At 43.7% G+C, this 19,432-nt stretch overlaps 1 protein-coding gene across 4 annotated transcripts; it reads right to left on the reverse strand.

The window, feature by feature from the left end:
* Positions 1–556: 556 nt before the first annotated feature.
* LOC115101269 (oxysterol-binding protein 2-like) lies at positions 557–19,432 on the reverse strand. 4 transcript variants are annotated; one of them, XM_029620629.2, is made up of 14 exons: positions 18,769–19,432; positions 16,310–16,515; positions 8,125–8,375; positions 7,702–7,870; positions 7,264–7,387; positions 6,935–7,004; positions 6,337–6,471; positions 6,003–6,248; positions 5,762–5,882; positions 5,511–5,614; positions 3,710–3,805; positions 3,443–3,627; positions 3,025–3,245; positions 557–2,863 (listed from the first exon to the last, which is right to left on the reverse strand). In XM_029620629.2, the coding sequence occupies exons 1-14, from the start codon at positions 18,930–18,932 to the stop codon at positions 2,721–2,723; spliced, it is 2,235 nt and encodes a 744-aa protein (XP_029476489.2). In that variant the 5' UTR covers positions 18,933–19,432; the 3' UTR covers positions 557–2,720. The 4 variants fall into 4 exon arrangements, with proteins under 4 accessions (XP_029476489.2, XP_029476492.2, XP_029476491.2 ...); XM_029620632.2 differs by having other exon boundaries at positions 16,310–16,594; positions 18,769–18,858; XM_029620631.2 differs by having other exon boundaries at positions 16,310–17,179; positions 18,769–18,858.

The following is a 19,432-nucleotide window of genomic DNA, read 5'->3' on the forward strand; positions in this document are numbered from 1 at the left end:
TACAAAATCATATTTTATAAGAAGACACAGGAACACTAGGATATTCCATTCTCTAAGGTTATCCTAGGTTATGTAATCCTAAATTCTGTGCCATATTAAGCATATAACATTTTATGGTTGTGTATGTACATCCAGGATATTTCAAATCATGGTATCATGTGAACAAGGCAATAACCTATTCACTGTTTGCAATGCAATTGCATTTTTCTAATCATATCTATAGCCTAACACATTAACAATTGCATTTGAATTTAGACTACCTGAATACCACTTGTAGCCACACCAATCTGCTTTCAAGCCATACTATCCTTGAATACTTACATGGCATTTGACAATTCAAGCCCGATGTCAGAATGAAGCTTTTTTAAACTTTAAGTGAACATGGCATTACATCAGCAATATAAAAATGTAGGCTATAGTGGCACCTGCTGGATGTAGGTGCAACTGCAGCAACATTAAAAACAGAAAAAGTATTTTTCATCCTCAGGTTGAGGTCAGTTGAGGACGAACATTTATCATGATTACAAATCTGGCAAGCCAATAAAAGTGCACATAATTCGATTGAATTGCTTTTATTGAGTGGTACCTTGAATACATGTGTGCTAGAGCCAAGATAACGTCAAACGAGTAATGTGGAGTGTGCAGCCCCATCAGACCGGCTAGCCCAGATCAGACAGACTGTCCCAGGGGATATCTCCTCTTGGCTTGAGTCTTCAACTTGTCTAATTTATTTTTCATCCATGTCTTGAGTTGAGAACTGCATGACACCAAAGCTGGTTACTACATTATAGACCATCTATGATAACACTGTGGATGTTTACAAAGACCACATTGAGACAGTTTGTTTGTTCAAGCAAAAAAAAGTCAATTTTCTAAGACCTAGGGCACAAGAGGTGAATTCACACGATGTTCTTCTGTGAGTGAAGTCTAGAAACGACTATTGAGGCTAATGCCTAATTAATACTAGGCAGCAGTGCATGAGCACATTAAACCATGCATTAGCTACAAGTGGTGCCACAACACTGGTCTGAGTTCATTGATGGTGCATGTTTAAATGCCTGCAGTCAAACACAAAGATGTGTAATAATTGGAGTACACACTTCCTTTGCACTGTGCAACTCGACATTACACATCCTATAGTATAATTCAGACGATTTCTTAATATTTAAAAAAATATATAAGACATTGAAACATTTCATTGCACAGGGTGGAATCATTTGTTAAGATTTAACATTTTGTCTGTTCATAATGCACCCTCATCAACATGAGAAATCAAGACATTAGAACACAATCGATATTGTTTACGAATGATCATAATCGTGGGTAGCTTCTTACATACTCAAAATTCCCCTACAGTTTTTGGTCTGAACTAATCGCTCCTGGAAAGACGCATGTAACATAACTGGTAAAGACTTTAGTTCTTGGTTTCTGAGATGAGGTCTGTACAGATCAAAAGTATTCAGTGATATCAGCGTCCACTACATGGGTGTTTTCATGCACTGCAGAAATGCACTGTTAAGTTACAAATCCGGGGAGTGCCTAGCTGTTGCAACGGAAGGAAACACTGGCACTGCACAATGTTACATATAGATATGCATAGTTACATATAGATATGTAAAGTATTCAAAACATTAGGAACACCTGCTCTTTCCATGACACGGCATCCAGGTGAAAGATTTGATCCCTTATTGCTGTCACCTAAAAAAAATCTGCTTCAAATCAGTGTAGCTGGAAGAGAGGTGACAGGTTAAAGGAGGATTTTCAAGCCTTGAGACACGGTTTGTGTATGTGTGCCATTCAGAGGGTGATTGTGCAAGACAAAATATGTAAGCATCTTTGAACAGGGTATGGTAGTAGGTGCCAGTCACACCGGTTTGCGTGTGTCAAGAACTGCAATGCTGCTGAGTTTCTCATGCTTAACAGTTTCCTGTGTGTATCAAGAATGGTCCACCACCCAAAGGACATCCAACCAACTTGACTTAACTGTGGGAAGCATTGGAGTCAACATGAGCCAGCATCCCTGCGGGAACGCTTGACACATTGTAGTCCATGCCCCAACGAATTGACGCTGTTCTGAGGGCAGCAGGTGGTGCAACTCAATATTAAGAAGGTGTTCCTAATGTTTTGTACCCTTGGTATATATTGGAGATAGTTGCTCAGACTGGAACAGGACATCCTAGAACCAAAACACAACCTCTTTCACTTTCCCCCCTACTTATCCATACAATTGTCCCAATATTATTCTATAATATTATACACTTACGGTAGTTATTACCTTATTACCAGATCAATGGGGCACCAGGCACCACTAGACATACCACCTCAAATAAATATGGGTTTCCATGCAATAGCTCTATTTTGTAACTCTTAATCAAAATATCTCAAATAGGTTGTCTCTCTAACTTACTCTGTTGCGCCACGCACACACACACACACACACACACACACACACACACACACACACACACACACACACACACACACACACACACACACACGGCCATGCTTGCGAAACACACTTGTCAGTGATTGGGACAGAGAATGTTCTTGAAGTTTGGCATGGAGGGCTCCGTCTTTCTGGAACACACACAAATACACACACATGGACAAAGAGTTGGCCACATGTCAATGTGTTTGCAGCATGTGGACCCCTCCCTCTGCTTGTCCATCAGTTCCTCAGCTCTGCCCTCCAGTGATGTCACTGTCCCAGGGGTGGAGCCTTAGAAGATCTCAGGGCATTGGCTCCAGTCCTGTTTGTCTTTGGCCTCCCAGTATCCACCCCTGTACACGTAAGTGCTCTCCCCCGTTGAATCATCTGTCCTCCTCTCAAACCACAGTGGCTGGAAGCCCTCAATGTCTTGGCCTAAGGAGTCAGAGACACAAACATACACATATGTAACTCAATATGGGTAACATCTTGCTGACATACACTGTATTGCAATTGTCACACTTTTGCTTCCTAGTTTCTATACTGTAATCTCTCTTGATATGTCCTTTATCAAGTCCTTCCACTACCCTCCTCACCTTCTTCCAGGACCTGTGTTGCTTGTGCCTCCCTCTTCCTCCTCTCCAGCCTTTGTCGTTCCTCCAGACGCTGTTTGTGGGCGTTGGCCTCGTCCCAAAGCCCCGCCTCCATCAGCCGTTGGTCGGGCCTCAGGCGGCTGTCAGTCGGAGCCACGCCCTCCTCAGGCTCGTTCAGTGTCAGGGCCAGGGAGGAGAAGAAGTGCATGTTCTCAGAATTTTCCCTGGGGAGTGGAGAGAAAACACTGAGGTGAAACAGATAGATAGGATGGACAGAGAGGGAGAGGGCGAGGAGTGACGGGTAGTGATGTGGGAGTAAGAAGTGTCGCAAGGATGCAAGAGGAGAGGAATCAAAATGGTTGTATAAATAGGTTTACGTGCTTAAGGCTGACTTGATAATATGCAGGCAGACTGATCTTACGGGAGAGTGTATTTCTTCCACAGCACTTTGGGCTGGAGGGTCTGATAGAGGGTCTTCTGTTTGCCCTCTGACCCTCCACATCCCCGGCTACTCTCCACTATCTTGGCGCTCTCCATCTTGTCGTCCCAGGTACCAGACATAATGTGATGGGCCGTGCCCTCGCTATCTGCTACCACACCTGTCACCTGGAGTCACAACATCAGAGGGAGGGAGGAAACATTGAGGATGTGGGAAGGACTGCCTCTGTTTCTAAAACCATAGATTTACCTTGCGTGAGAGGTCTCTGGAGAAATAACTGTAAGGGACAAACTTGAGGTGGCAGGTGTCCTTGGTCCTGTGGTTGACTATTTCAATGTCCCCAGACTACAAAGAGAAAAACACAGGCTATTTATCCCATGCCACAGGCTGATGATTCTCCTGGTGGAAATTAGCTTCAGCATTATCGACACACGGTCAACAATATTATTACAAAATACTTCTGGTTTATCAATGTTAGCAATATATCATAATCATTACTATTGGTGTCATTAATCATGAGGGACAATGTTGAGAGTGAGGACAGCAAAGCAGGACAGGGAGGGATGAATAGATGGGAAAAAACAGATTGGATTGTGTTTTTGGCAAACATGGAGACCTGATGATTCATGCAGACATAATGAGAGAGAGCAGAGTGAGGCAGATTCTGTACAACACCACCCACCACAGGAGGCTGCTGAGGGGAGGACAGCTCATAATAATGTCCGGAATGAAGCAAATGGAATCAAACACATGGAAACCATGTCGTTGTCTCTGCCTGGCCGGTTCCCCTCTCTCCACTGGGATGATTTTCCTCTAACCCTATTACAGGGGCTGAGTCACTGGCTTACTGGTGCTCTTCCATGCCGTCCCTAGGAGGGGTGCGTCACTTGAGTGGGTTGAGTCACTGACGTGATCTTCCTGTCTGGGTTGGTGCCCCCCCTTGGGTTGTTCCGTGGCGGAGATCTTTGTGGGCTATACTCGGCCTTGTCTCAGGATGGTAAATTGGTGGTTGAAGCTATCCCTCTAGTGGTGTGGGGGCTGTACTTTGGCAAAGTGGGTGGGGTTATATCCTGCCTGTTTGGCCCTGTCCGGGGGTGTCATCGGATGGGGCCAGTGTCTCCCGACCCCTCCTGTCTCAGCCTCCAGAATGAATGCTGAAGTAGTTTGTGTCGGAGGGCTAGGGCCAGTCTGTTATATCTGGAGTATTTCTCCTGTCTTATCCAGTGCCGTGTGTGAATTTAAGTATGCTCTCTCTAATTTTCTCTCTTTCTTGCTTTCTCTCTCTATCGGAGGACCTGAGCCCTAGGACCATGCTTCAGGACTACCTGGCCTGATGACTCATTGCTGTCCCCAGTCCACCTGGCCGTACTGCTGTCCAGTTTCAACTGTTCTGCCTGCGGCTATGGAACCCTGACCTGTTCACCGGACGTGCTACCTGTCCCAGAACTGCTGTGTTCAACTCTCTCGAGACAGCAGGTGCGTTAGAGATACTCTGAATGATCGGCTATGATCGGCCACCGTGCTTCTGGACCTGCATTGCTTGTTGTTTGGGGTTTTAGGCTGGGTTTCTGTACAGCACTTTGAGACATCAGCTGATGTAAGAAGGGCTTTATAAATACATTTGATTTGATTGATGTATTCGATACCATTCCACCCCAGTCATTACTGTGACCCCGTCCTCCTCAATGAAGCTGCCTCAACCTCCTGTGCCGCATTTCATTTGATCACTCTTTTGTTGCTGAAAATTGTCATGCGCCGCAGGAAATGCAGAACAACTTTGTGTTTTACATACATTCACTGAAAACCCACAGTTACATTAAGAGTATTGCAGTTTTCATGCAGCCTACTTTTGGCCAGCCAATAGCCCAACCACCAATCAAGCACCATTAAGGACTAAATGTTCAAATCCTGTTGCTGCAGGATTACATAGCTGTGACAATATAGGTCTTTTTTCCCCTTCATTTTTCATCCTACATCTGTATATAAACAATAGGGACAAACGGACTGTATACAAATATACAAACACACATTAAATATGTGAGACACTCACCTGGTCAATCCACAGTTTGCCCACTATGATGTTGTGCACCGTGGAGGTGACTTTTCCCCACACATAGTGATTCCCACTGGAGTGGAACTGCAGGTGGATGCAGCCTAGAGAGAAAGATCATTCAAATAAACAACGTTATACAAAATGTCTAATTAATATGGATTTGAAATAGCTGTGTGACATGATTCTGTATATGTAACCAGTATTTAGTGCATATTGGAGGACAATGTACATGGGTATGCACGGCTCACCTAATGGCATTACAGAGATGTATTTCCCTCTGAACTTGCTGTCGATAGTGATCTCCTGCCACAGGGTCCAGCCTCGTTGTGACATCACATGGTGGGCGGCGGCTGGGGGGTGGTGACTGACCTGAGAGAGCAGGAGGAGGAGGGTGACATTGTCAGTAGTGCGTGGGCCATTCTGTTTGTCTCTGTGCATCTTAGACATGCTTCAGAGAGAGAGCGTGCCGGGGTGTTCGTTGTGTCTGACCTGCTCGCAGATGGAGCAGTAGCCGAAGTCATCCAGCCGGTCCAGCTCGTAGGTCTCCCCCAGCAGGGGGTTGAAGGGCTTGGCAGTGCGGTGGATGGTGGTGGAGTAGGAGGACACAGAGAAGGCTGCCACCAGGCACATCTGCTCCAGGGACGATTCGCAGCGAGCCGCCCGGTCCAGCAGGTCACTGTACTCTAGATCCTCAGTTAGACGCTGCAGCATCGACAGGGGCTCGTTGAAGTTTACCTGAAGTCACAATTGCAGGCAGACACACATTGGAGTTGCGTCCTGCGTTTAATACACAAACCGTATAATCACTTCTCGTTTCTCTTACAGGCATGGGGATCTTGGACAGCTCCTTGCCGATGCAGTTCTTCATGATGCTCCACAGGTTAAGGGAGTAGTTGGGTTTGTTTGGGATGCGGCTCCGTCTAACTCTACGCAGCTGGACGTTGTTGGAGCCAGAGTCCTGAGGAACACATGCATGGTCAACCACAGTTAATCAGGTAAGCATAGGTATTACAGGATAGACCTCAACAAATATTATTTCACCCTAAAGTATTGTATCATACAATCCCTGAGGCAGGGTTCCCCAACTGGTGTCCCACGGGCACTTTTATTTGGCCCCCCAAGTTTTCTGAGAAAAGAACACGTATTCCCACACATAAGAGAGACACGTGACCGTATACAAATGTAAGCAAGGTTTAAATTTAATAGATTTTAATTTCTTGTGGTTAATTTGCAGTTAATTTACAATAATACAAATCATTTGTAATTAGGTTCCTGCCCCCCGTCCATATACTCATGAAAAACAAATTGGCCCGCAGCTGAATCTAGTTGATGATCCCTGCCCTAAGGTAAGATAACCTTGCCTATGATTTACTAAACCTCTGTATGTAAAGAGGTGGTAAAGCTTAAGACTGCAGACTCACATTCTCATTGTGGCTCCATTCACTATTGGGTAATCCTCCACTCATGATACTCTGGTCACTGCCGGAGCGTCTGAAACACAAACACACTACAACTACCATATACACAAAACACAGTCAAATGAATTCATTATACATAATAAAGCCTAATGAATTATGCTAGCATCGTCATATTACATAGCTATATGAATGAACTCTACTTGGCTCCATGATCAGTAGAGATCAGGTCAGTGACCCGGACTGGTTCTGAATCCGATGCAACACATGTAATAACTCATGTTTCATCAGCAAGCTTCCTTCATCAGGGTTTCATCCCAGTGACCCTGACTGACCTGTGCTGGGTGTGGTCAGAGGCGGTCACTGTGATGAAGGCAGGGGAGTCCTCCATGGCATCAAAGAACTCTGTGTCTTCATTCTCATCACTGGCGTCACCCTCCTGCGTTCTCTCACCTCCGTCTGCCAGGTACACAGGATAATTACAGTTTGAGTTAGTGTGTTTTGTTTGTGTAGATCTTATTTCTCAAACCGGAGTGCATTTATGCTACAATAAATGAAATTCTGAAAGATAAACCAGCAACATCCCACTATGAATGCAGTGCCAGGGATGACCAGAGGAGGGACAGTTTCTTGTGAGATTCCAATCCATACCAAGCAATAAACTGCACCAAACTACCTTCACGGTAGGAGCTTAAACCATTGAGTGTTTTCTAATCTTAATCAAATATGAGAGAACAGACTGGTGTGTGTGTGTGTGTGCGCGCACCTCTGACCTGGGTGTGTGCTGGGAGCCTCTCTCCAGGCCCTCTCCAGGCTGTTGTGCTGCTTGGCTAGCTGTTCAATAGTCTCCTCCAGGTGGTGGCGCTGTTCTCTCTCATACTGCAGGGCTCTCTGCCACCTCCGGCTGTGTGTCTCTGCTACGTCCAGGAAGTCCCTACAGGCCTGAGACCATACAGAGGAGAAGGCAGCCACAGAGGTGACAATATATCAATGACACCTCTAAAGTTACAGAGCATAGGTACAACACACAGTCCAATATAATAAACACTCCTATTGATCATGGCATTAGGAGTTCTTATTGATCAAAGCAGTAGGATGACTACTAGCATTGGTTATACTGAAAAATCGATTGAAGTAGCCAGTAGGTGCTGTACTGAAATGTTGGCAAAGTGTTAGCAAAGTGAGTCGGTCCTCACATTGATCATAGCATTGGAGGTGATGCGGAAGAGTGTGGCACGCTCGTTGACAGTCTTGAGTTTGTCGGTGCCGTCAGTGGCCGTGCGCAGGTCCTCGAGCTCGCTGAGGGATCGCTGCAGGGCGGCGCCGTGCTTGCCGATTAGCTCGTTGCAGGTGCTCAGGTCGTCCAGCTTACTGGCAAGGGTCTTCAGAGCCCCCTGGGTCAGGGCTCGGTCAGGCTGCGGCACAGGGGCCTCGTCTCCAGAGTCATCTGTACAGACAGAGGGTGGTAGGGATGGTTAGAGGGAGCAGCACTGAATTTGTTCCATTCATTCAGGCATTTGCTTACAAAGCCATATTCTTAAAATAGCATTGACTCTATAAATCTGCAAGTGGAGAAGACATGATGATTGATTTGAAGGGCGGAATGTGTTCTTTCCTTTCGTGCCCTCAGACGGTCATACAGTTTCCATTATGGACGAGAAGATGAGGTAGAGATACTGTAGACAATTATAGTTGTGATGCAGGCAGAGATAAAATAAAATAACTCACTGACAAAGAGATATGGAAACAAAGATGGAGAGATTCTACAGAGACGTGAAGTTATGTATGGGAATAGATTGAGAGTGTGAGACGGAAAGAGAGATCAACCGTTGTGACCCCCCCCCCCGACAGGAAGCTATGAATTACATTTCTATGGTCGCTGTGGAAACACAGGTCCAAGCAATTGGAGGACTGAGTTATTTTTAGCAGTGGAGGGAGAAAAACGATGACGCACTTCACTTCCCTCCGCTCCTCCCCCGTGTTGGTACCATCAGTCACAGGCAGCAAGAGGAAATAAATCGACCAGTACCAGCAGAGGCAGACATATTCCTGGGGTGCAATCATTATGTGGATTTTAATGAGCTCAGAGAGAGAGGACAGGCTGAACAGACAGACAAGTCTCTCAGTGAGAGCAGCAGTGTTACAGACATCTCAGAGCTGCAGGAGCCTGGTGTCTGAGACACCCGCCACGGTCACCTAGATCTCCACAACTCTGCCATCTGCATCCTACAACAACAAAGTCATCTGGAGTCCTACCCTGTAGACTAGATTATTGACACCTCATAACTTGAATCGTACTGTTCACTGGTAGTCTAGGACATTGGACAAGATGGAACGCTACAGAAAACAACATTGTAAGACCCTTACACTTTACATGGTGCCAGAGGCATCAAAAAGCCCCAAATCAGAACAACTCAAATTATAAACAACCCTTGCTGTCTAGAAATAAAAGCTAGGCTACTCATCTCCATATCGACAGAACTTTGCCAAACTCAAACACTACTGTAGCGTGAATCCAGTGGTTGTAAGTAATGTCAGAATAAACCATGTAAATATCACAAATACCTACAATAGATCCTACGTAAAAACACAGATCTGGACCAAATCCATCAGCTTCTGCATTTGCCTGCTTCATGTGACATGCATGCATATATAAGCTACCATCTCCCAGGCAGGTTGTCTGACTCAAGGCCAGTGTCAGGCAGAGCATCCTTGGAGCGCCAGACAACAGTGAAGGACTCCCATGCTGTTATTAGAGAAAAAAACAAAATAATGGAAAGTGGATTTATGAGCTCTCAGGGGAAGATTAAAATGAGAGTGAAAACTCCTTCAGACATCTGCAGTGGTCTGATGAAACATATACAACACATGGGGAGAGAGACAGATAAGAGCACCCAGGAGAGAGAGAGAGATATAGATCTCTCTCTCTCCTCTGACAGCTGCTCTACCAGTGCACAATTGTTTTAGCGTAGTCACCAAACCTGTGACTCTGAATAGAAGCACACCCATCCTAGGAAATGGCTGTGATAATGTAGCCTAAATGCACTGTGATAATGTAGTCTAAATGGATTGTGATAATGTAGTCTAAATTAACTGTGAGTAATATCTGCTACACAGTAAAAGGAGATGAGGAGGGCTGCATGGTATGTCTGTGCGATCGTTAAGTACACATCATCATCTGTCATGTGTGGGAGTCAGAGGAAAACATGTCAGCAGATAATTGATAGAGATGGCCATGACTCATACATCTGAATGACTCATGTGTGACAGTGATCCGCCCCTACAGGTGATGGAGAGGGAACCCACAATGGGGATGGGCAAAGGAAAGATGCCAGGAGAAGGAGTAAGGAAAGAGGAGAGACAGGTGGTGTGAGCTACTGTAAGGTGTTACGAGTGGACACTTACAGTGCCTTCAGAAAGTATTCCCACCCCTTCACTTTACCAAATGTTGTTGTGTTACAGCCTCAATTTCAAATGGATTAAATTGAGATTCTGTATCACTGATCTACACACAATACCCCATAATGTTATTAATTAGGCTTTGGATGGTGTATCAACGCACCCAGTCAGGCGTCCTTCCTAACTCAGTTTCAGGAGAAGAAGGAAACTGCTCAGGGATTTCACCATTAGGCCAATGGTAATTTTAAAACAGTTACAGAGTTTAATGGTTGTGATGAGGAAACTGAAGATGGATCAACAACATTGTAGTTACTCCACAATACTAACCTAATTGACAGAGTGAAAAGAAGGACGCCTGGGGTCTCCATATTTTCAAGCATAGTGGTGGCTGCATCATGTTATGGGTATGCTTGTAATCATTAAGGACTGGGGAGTTTGTCAGGATGAAAAAAGAAACAGAATGGAGCTAAGCACGGGCAAAATCCTAGAGGAAAACCTGATTTAGTATGCTTTCCACCAGACACTGGGAGATTAATTCACCTTTCAGCAGGACAATAACCTAAAACACAAGGCCAAATCTACACTGGAGTTGCTTACCAAGAAGGCAGTGAATGTTCCTGAGTGGCCGAGTTATAGGTCTGACTTAAATTTACTCAGTGCTGTAAAGTACTTAAGTAAAAATACTTCAAAAAGTACTACTTAAATAGTTTTTGGGGGTATCTGTACTTTACTATTTATGACAACTTTCTAAAGACAATTATTTACTTTTTACTCCATATATTATCCCTGACACCCAAAAGTACATTTTTAAGACTTAGCAGGACATGAAAATGGTCCAATTCACACACTTATCATGAGAACATCCCCGGTCATCTCTACTGGCTCGGATCTTGTGGACTCACTAAACACAAATGCTTCATTTGTAAATGACGTCTGAGTTAGAGGTCAACCGATTATGATTTTTCAACACCGATACCGATTAATGGACGACCAAAAAAAAACGATACCGATTAATTGGCCGATTTTTATATATATACTGTATATATAATAACAATTACAACAACACTGAATGAACACTTATTTTAACTTAATATAATACATCAATAAAATCAATTTAGTCACAAATAAATAATGAAACATGTTCAATTTGGTTTAAATAATGCAAAAACTAAGTGTTGGAGAAGAAAGTAAAAGTCCAATATGTGCCATGTAAAAAAAAGGTAATGTTTAAGTTCCTTGCTCACAACATGAGAACATATGAAAGCTGGTGGTTCCTTTTAACATGAGTCTTCAATATTCCCAGGTAAGAAGTTTTAGGTTGTAGTTATTATAGGACTATTTCTCTCTATACCATTTGTATTTCATATACCTTTGAATATTGGATGTTCTAATAGGTACTTTAGTATTGCCAACCTAATCTTGGGAGTTGATAGGCTTGAAGTCATAAACAGCTCAATGCTTGAAGCACAGCGAAGAGCTGCTGGCAAATGCACGAAAGTGCTATTTGAATGAATGCTTACGAGCCTGCTGCTGCCTGCCACCGCTCAGTCAGACTGCTCTATCAAATCATAGACTTAATTATAATATAATAACACACAGAAATACGAGCCTTAGGTCACTAATGTGGTCAAATCCGTAAACTATAATTTCGAAAACAAAACGTTTATTCTTTCAGTGAAATACAGAACCGTTCCGTATTTTATCTATCAGGTGACATCCATAAGTCTAAATATTGCTGTTACATTGCACAACCTTCAATGTTATGTCATAATTATGTAAAATGAATCATGGTCTTTGTTAGGAAGAAATGGTCTTCACACAGTTCGCAACGAGCCAGGCGGCCCAAACTGCTGCATTTACCCCGACTCTGCTTGCACAGAACGGAAGAAAAGTGACGATTTCCCTAGTTAAAAGAAATTCATGTTAGCAGGCAATATTAACTAAATATGCAGGTTTAAAAATATATACTTGTGTATTGACTTTAAGAAAGGCATTGATGTTTATGGTTAGGTACACATTGGTGCAACGACAGTGCTTTTTCGTGAATGCTCTTGTTAAATCACCCGTTTGGCAAAGTACGCTGTGATTCAATGACAAATTAACAGGCACCGCTTCAATTATATGCAACGCAGGACAAGCTAGTAATATCATCAACCATGTGTAGTTAACTATTGATTATGTTAAGATTGATTGTTTTTTTTATAAGATAAGTTTAATGCTAGCTAGCGCCTTACCTTGGCTCCTTGTTGCACTCGCATAACAGGTAGTTAGCCTGCCACACAGTCTCCTCGTTTCGTGGAATGTAATCGGTCATAATTGGTGTCCAAAAATGACGATTACCGATTGTTATGAAAACTTGAAATCGGACCCATTTTTTTTATTTTACCCCCTTTTCTCCCCAATTTCGTGGTATCCAATTGTTAGTAGTTACTATCTTGTCTCATCGCTACAACTCTCGTACGGGCTCGAGAGAGACGAAGGTCGAAAGCCATGCGTCCTCCGAAACACAACCCAACCAAGCCGCACTGCTTCTTAACACAGCGCACATCCAGCCCGGAAGCCAGCCACACCAATGTGTCAGAGGAAACACCGTGCCCCTAGCGACCTGGTCAGCGTGCACTGCACCCGGCCCGCCACAGGAGTCGCTAGTGCGCGATGAGACAAGGATATCCCTACCGGCTAAACCCTCCCTAACTCGGACGACGCTAGGCCAATTGTGCGTCGCCCCATGGACCTCCCGGTCGTGGCCGGCTGCGACAGAGCCTGGGCTCAAACCCAGAGTCTCTGGTGACACAGCTAGCACTGCAGTGCCTTAGACCACTGCGCCACCCGGGAGGCCGAAATTGGCCCTAATTAAATCGGCCATTCCGATTAATCGATCGACCTATAGTCTGAGCGTTGGAGTGTGACCTTGGCTATCCATAAATACATTTTTAAAAATAGAATAGTTTGGTTTGCTTAATATAAGACATTTGAAATTATTTATACTTATAGTATAGTTTAGCAATTACTTTTACTTTTGATACTTAAGTATATTTAAATCCAAATACTTGTATATTACTTACTGAAGTAGTATTTTACTGGGTGACTTTCACTTTTACTTGAGTCATTTTCTTATAATTTTACTCAAGTATGACAATTCTGTACTTTTTCCACCACTAAAACTAATTGAAAATATATGGCAAGATCTGAAAATGGTAGTGTAGCAATGATCAACAACCAATTCGACAGAGCTTGAAGAAATCTGAAAATAATAATTGGCAAATGTTACACAATCCAGGTGTGGAAAGAGACTTACCCTAAAAGACTCACAGCTGTAATCGCTGCCTAAGGTGCTTCTACAAAGTATTGATTCAGCAGTGTGAATACTTGTGTAAATTAGATATCTGTATTTAATTTTCAATAGATTTGCATAAATCAAGGGGTATGAATACTTTCTGAAGGCACAGTAAATCAAGGGGTATGAATACTTTCTGAAGGCACAGTAAATCAAGGGGTATGAATACTTTATATTGATGGGTTGGCGGGACTTTTAAACATCTTACCAAAATTATGACCAGGTCGATTGGCGGAAATAAAAGTACAGGCTTTGTTGCCGGCAATACCTTTCAGATATAAAGGAAAGTCGGCAAAAACCTGGCGGCATGTTAAAGTTGCCAGCAAAACATCTTGCTCTGCTGCAATCATCTAAAACAACTGGTGTGTCCATCGATCATCATCTAGAATCTAATTAGTGAAGACCTCTGTTATAATCATCAGATCACACACACCTTCAGTAAACACCAATCGGATTAACTTCCCCTGGTACAAAACAATACCACAACAACAATAACAGCTCCTAAATATGGGGGCAACTCTTCAACGGTGCCCAATCTCAGTGACCAGGGAATTAAAGCAGAGATCATGAGGCTAATACCCAATTAAAATCCACAGCTCTGCGAGAGGAATGATGTTTACTATTATTGCACCACAAGTGTCCATTGTCCTATATTACTGAAGTTTCAGCAGTTTCTGGGCCATGGGCGAATGGAGAATCATCTAAATGGGTTCAGATCCTACAAATGCTGTTCAGTGACTTAGCGTAGCTTCATTCGCTACATCTGTTTGGCCGCATTGACCATAGCCACTTGCCAGGTTGTTATTGTAAATAAGAATATTTTCTCAACTGACTTCCCTGACTCACCAGGATGTAAGAATTTGTTCTTAACTGACCCATTAAATAAAGGTTAAGTAAACAAACAGATGACTTTAAAGTTTAAACCCATGTCCATAAACACAAGCATACACAGACAAACCCTTCAGAGGCTAAGAGTACTGTGGAACGAAGCAGAGGCACAACCCCTCTCCTATGAATGAATGCAGATCCCTGAGAAAATCAGTCATAAATCCAATCTGTAGAAAAACGTGCATTACATGTATTACCACCATCTGTCATATCTAGGTCAGTTCAAATCAGTAAGGAGCTAAAGATAGATCTCTGACTGAGCATTGCCTCAAAGAGAAGCGGACACATTAAAGATGCCAAATAACATTTAATAATCAGGTACTCACATTTGTTCCAGTGTGCAGCTGATAAATGAAGTCTACCCCACTGACTGTCAAAGTGAATTACCATGAGGACACAGTACCACACAGGGAATGAATCCACTCACAAATACACACACCAACCCCTCCACTATAGCTAACTTGACAATTATTTCCTCAATATAGTTATTCCAGGTAATAAATACTTACAGAGGAAAACTAATTAGGAGGCTGCACTGAATCTCTTTCTCTACAGTGCAGATAGAGAGAAAATAGTCTTAATGGAAATATGAAGCATCTCTCTCTACCCATAGCAGTGGGAGGAGGAGTATAAATGCTGGAGGGTCACTTCATTCAACTCCGGCTGTCGTCATACTCAAAAAGGGAGGGGTATGGAGAGAAAGAGAGAGCAAGTGTGTGAGGGAAGATAGAAATGAGATGTAGAGCAGAGAGAGAAGAGAAAGAGATGTCCTTACAAGCTGTGCCCTTGCACCATCCTTCGCAGTCACCCTCTTTTCCACAAGCTCACTAAGTGCATATCAGAGAACTGGACTTAAACCAGCAATCGGTGGAGACAGCTCAAAACTACAGTTCAATCAAGAAAATGAATTCTCAAGGACACCAGAGCAGTGCCCACTCTTAGCAATGCAATTGGCAAAAAAGCCACACGATAGCTTGTTGAAATGACTGATAAGTGACAGTCTCCATTGGAGGTTTTTAATGGAACAGAACCAACCACCACAAGAATTATATTCAAATGTTGCATTATACGGCATGGTAGCCTAGTGGGGCGGCAGGGTAGCCTAGTGGGGCGGCAGGGTAGCCTAGTGGTTGGTTAGAGCGTTGGAGTAGTAACTGAAAGGTTGCAAGTTCGAATCCCTGAGCTGACACGGTACAAATCTGTTGTTCTGCCCCTGAACAAGGCAGTTAACCCACTGTTCCTAGGCCGTCATTGAAAATAATAATTTGTTCTTAACTGACTTGCCTAGTTAAATAAAGGTAAAATTAAAAATTGAGAAAACAGGAACACTTGTCCCAAACGGTCAACATTTATTGAGCAAGCCACCTTGTGGTTGATTGCATGAATGACGCTGGTAACCTTGACACGGAACGCTACATTATAAGATTTGTTTACCTCAGGTGCCTAACCTTAAATTCCAAAAACAGAACCTGCAGTTAATGTCCCAATATACATTTTCACCTCCAATGAGACAAGGTAAAGGTAAGGTAAAAGGTCAAATATCCTAGTCTCAATACTTCGGCATAACTTTTTCATAATGTAAATTCTAATTCCTTTCAAAAGGATCACAAATCACTGTGTCATGTACAGCAGTAAAGCCACAAATCATACAGTGTTGTCATAATTTATTTTGAATGTAAGCCAAACATTCTTCACCCACTCTACCATTTAAAAACATCCCAATCCACTCAAACATATCATTTTCCACTGTCTCTCACCTGATTGGTGCATCATGTGACTGGCGTTGGCCTTAGCCTGTTGGAGGGCAGAGACCCAGCGCTGACTCTCCCCATCTGAGGTGGCCTTCAGGTGGTAGCTCCGCCCTCCGCTGGTTAGCACCAGGTGGCACGCGTCACCCACTTCAATGTGTGCCGTGGTCAGGGAGATGGTGCCACGGCAAGTGTGGGCCATCTCTGCCTGAGTCCTAATGCACAGAGACGCACACACACCAACACACGTACACACACAGAGACAAGGGAAGATTCTGCTGACTAAATCTAGTTCTACAGAGACAGAAATGTCACAACACGGCACACACACATGCACACCACACAAATCCAGCCACACACACATGCAATTATTTATATTTCATAGGAGTACAGTATCTCATGGTTTGTTACACCTGCACCTACTTGAGCATAGCCAATGTGAGTGCTTGGCAGTGTATTTGTGTGTGCATGTCAGTGCAATGTGCATGCGTTGGTTATGCCAGGGCATTTAACTCTTTATTCTGTGCTGGTACTCAAGAGTTCAGTGACATAAACACACATGGCAGAGCAGTCATGCATTCCCATCAAACACTGTAGGGCAGCCAGGGAAAGTGGTGATGTCCAAGTGTGTCTACACACACCTCTGACAAATACCTCACAATGAGTGCCTAACAGTCTGGCTGACATCCCTCTTAACTGGTTTTAGGGAACTGTGCCTAACAACTGTGAAGGTCGTTACTGAATTAGAGGACCACACGTTCTAAAGCATCAGATAAAACGTGTCAGACATCTTATACATCATAAAGAAATGTAACGACCTAGGTGGGTCTCGTAGGTTGCTACATAGATATGCAGTGTCGTACGCGCTGACAGTCATTCCTGTAAAATAACCCCCCACCCACAAAAAGAAATCTCTTCCAAAATGAATCTCACCTAAAATATTATTCACAGCTTCATCTATAACAATTATCTACATGAAATGTGCAAATGTCATCATATATGCAACCATAAATATAGACTCATTGGTCAGTTTATTAGTTACAACATCCTGTTCACAAAAATGTGAACAGTATGGCTAGAATGGGCAAAACGAGTGACCTAAGCGACAGAGCGTGGTATGATCGTCGGTGCCATGCGCGCTGATTCCAGTATCTCAGAAACGGCCGGGCTCCTGTGCTTTTCACGCACGGCAGTGTGTGACAAACAAACATCATACAGTCAGCGGCAGTCCTGTGGGCGAAAACAGCTGTTGAGAAAGAATTGCAAGAATTGTGCAAGCTAACAGGCTGGCCACAAACAGGCAAATAACGGCGCAGGACAACACTGGTGTGCAGAACGGCATCTCGGAACACACAACTCGTCGGTCCTTATCATGGATGGGTTATTGGAGCAGATGACCACACCAAGTTGACCATCTGATCATTTATCACACAAGTGTTAATCTGCAAAATTGTAATTATTCGCCTACCTCCTCATGCCTTTTGCACACAATGTATATAGACCCCCCCCCTTTTTTTTTCCTACTGTGTTATTGACTTGTTAATTGTTCACTCCATGTGTAACTCTGTGTTGTCTGTTCACACTGCTATGCTTTATCTTGGCCAGGTCGCAGTTGCAAATGAGAACTTGTTCTCAACTAGCCTACCTGGTTAAATAAAGGTGAAATAAAAATAAATAAAAAATAAATAAAGTTCCACTCCTATCAGCTAAAAACAAGAAGACGTGGCTCCAGTGGGCATGTGATCACCAACATTGGACAATTGAGGAGTGGAAAAACATTGCCTGGTCCGACGAATCCCGATCCCTACTGCCTCATGCTGATGGTAGAGTCAGGATTTGGAATCAGCAGCATGAGTCGATGGCACCATACTGCCTAGTGTCAACAGTACAGGCTGGTGGCGGTGGTGTAATGGTGTGGGGGAGTCCCTTGATACCAATTGAGCAACGTTTGAACGTCACGGTGCACCTGAACATTGCCTCCATAACAGCCTGAATTATTCGGGGCTGAGGGGGGTCCGACCAAGTACTAGATGAGTGTACCTAATAAACTGTCCACTGAGTGTATATTCATTCATTTAGTCTGATACGTTTATTTTTTTTCTGCTTTTGCCTAATTGTCTCCCACACATTCTGCATTTATGCCCAGTCATTGACTGACTAGAGAAATGCCTTACTGTGGGATGATGCTCATCATGGCATGCTATTCTCAATTGCCAAATATCTTAACAGACTTGTTTTGGTGAGTAATATTTGTCCAACTACAGCAGTTCTAAAGTCACCTGTTAACGTTGCTGCATGTATATTAATTATGCACGCCAAGCAGTCTATAGACTGTCAACTACATGATTCATCTGAAATTACAGTCACTATGGGATTGGTTCTAAACTGCACTTGACTTTGCTTGCATTAACGCAGCTAGCTATCTAACTAGCTTTCTAACGGTAGCATAGCTAGCTGCTAGCAATTACCTGTAATATGACAGAAGGCCGTTGCTAAGGACAAACCACCGGCGTTGGTAGCCCTTCAAGTAGTTAGTCCATTTATACAGCCAGCCTTTGTAGGTGTCAGACCCCACAGGTTGCCCCCCTGAAGAAGTAGGGGAAGAAAGCAAACTCTTCCCCGGTTCACTCATTTGCACCAGTGTCAGCGGTAGATGGAGTCAACGGAATCAACACTGCAAAGGAATCAACACTGAGCTGCTAACGTTAGCAGGCTACTAGCTAGCGCTGGAGGGGTGATACTGCTAGCTAGCTTGCCTATGAACGACCGCGACACCGTACCCATGAAGTAACGCCGAAGAGGGAACCCACTGTAGTTATTTACTAGTAGTTCAGCTAGACGGAATGGGGCTACCACGGCAATGGAAGCCGTGTTTAGCTCGCTTGATTCTCCCGAGCCGAGCGTTCAGCACTGATCCTGGTGCGAATAGGGAAAGAAACGTGTGTGGCGTAGATGCTCGGCCAAGTCCAACACTGGTTTATGACAAAGACTGTCTATTATATTGACAAGATATTCGAGTAACCGCTTTAGCAAAGGAAATACATGTCCTCAAAGATGGGAGGAAGCGAGATCAGTCTGCGGTCCAAAGACGTTATTTTTTACCCCTCAACCATCGCCACTTTCCCTCCGGGA

The sequence above is a fragment of the Oncorhynchus nerka genome, linkage group LG19 (assembly GCF_034236695.1).
Source record: "Oncorhynchus nerka isolate Pitt River linkage group LG19, Oner_Uvic_2.0, whole genome shotgun sequence".
In the NCBI taxonomy this organism is placed as follows: Eukaryota; Metazoa; Chordata; class Actinopteri; order Salmoniformes; family Salmonidae; genus Oncorhynchus; species Oncorhynchus nerka.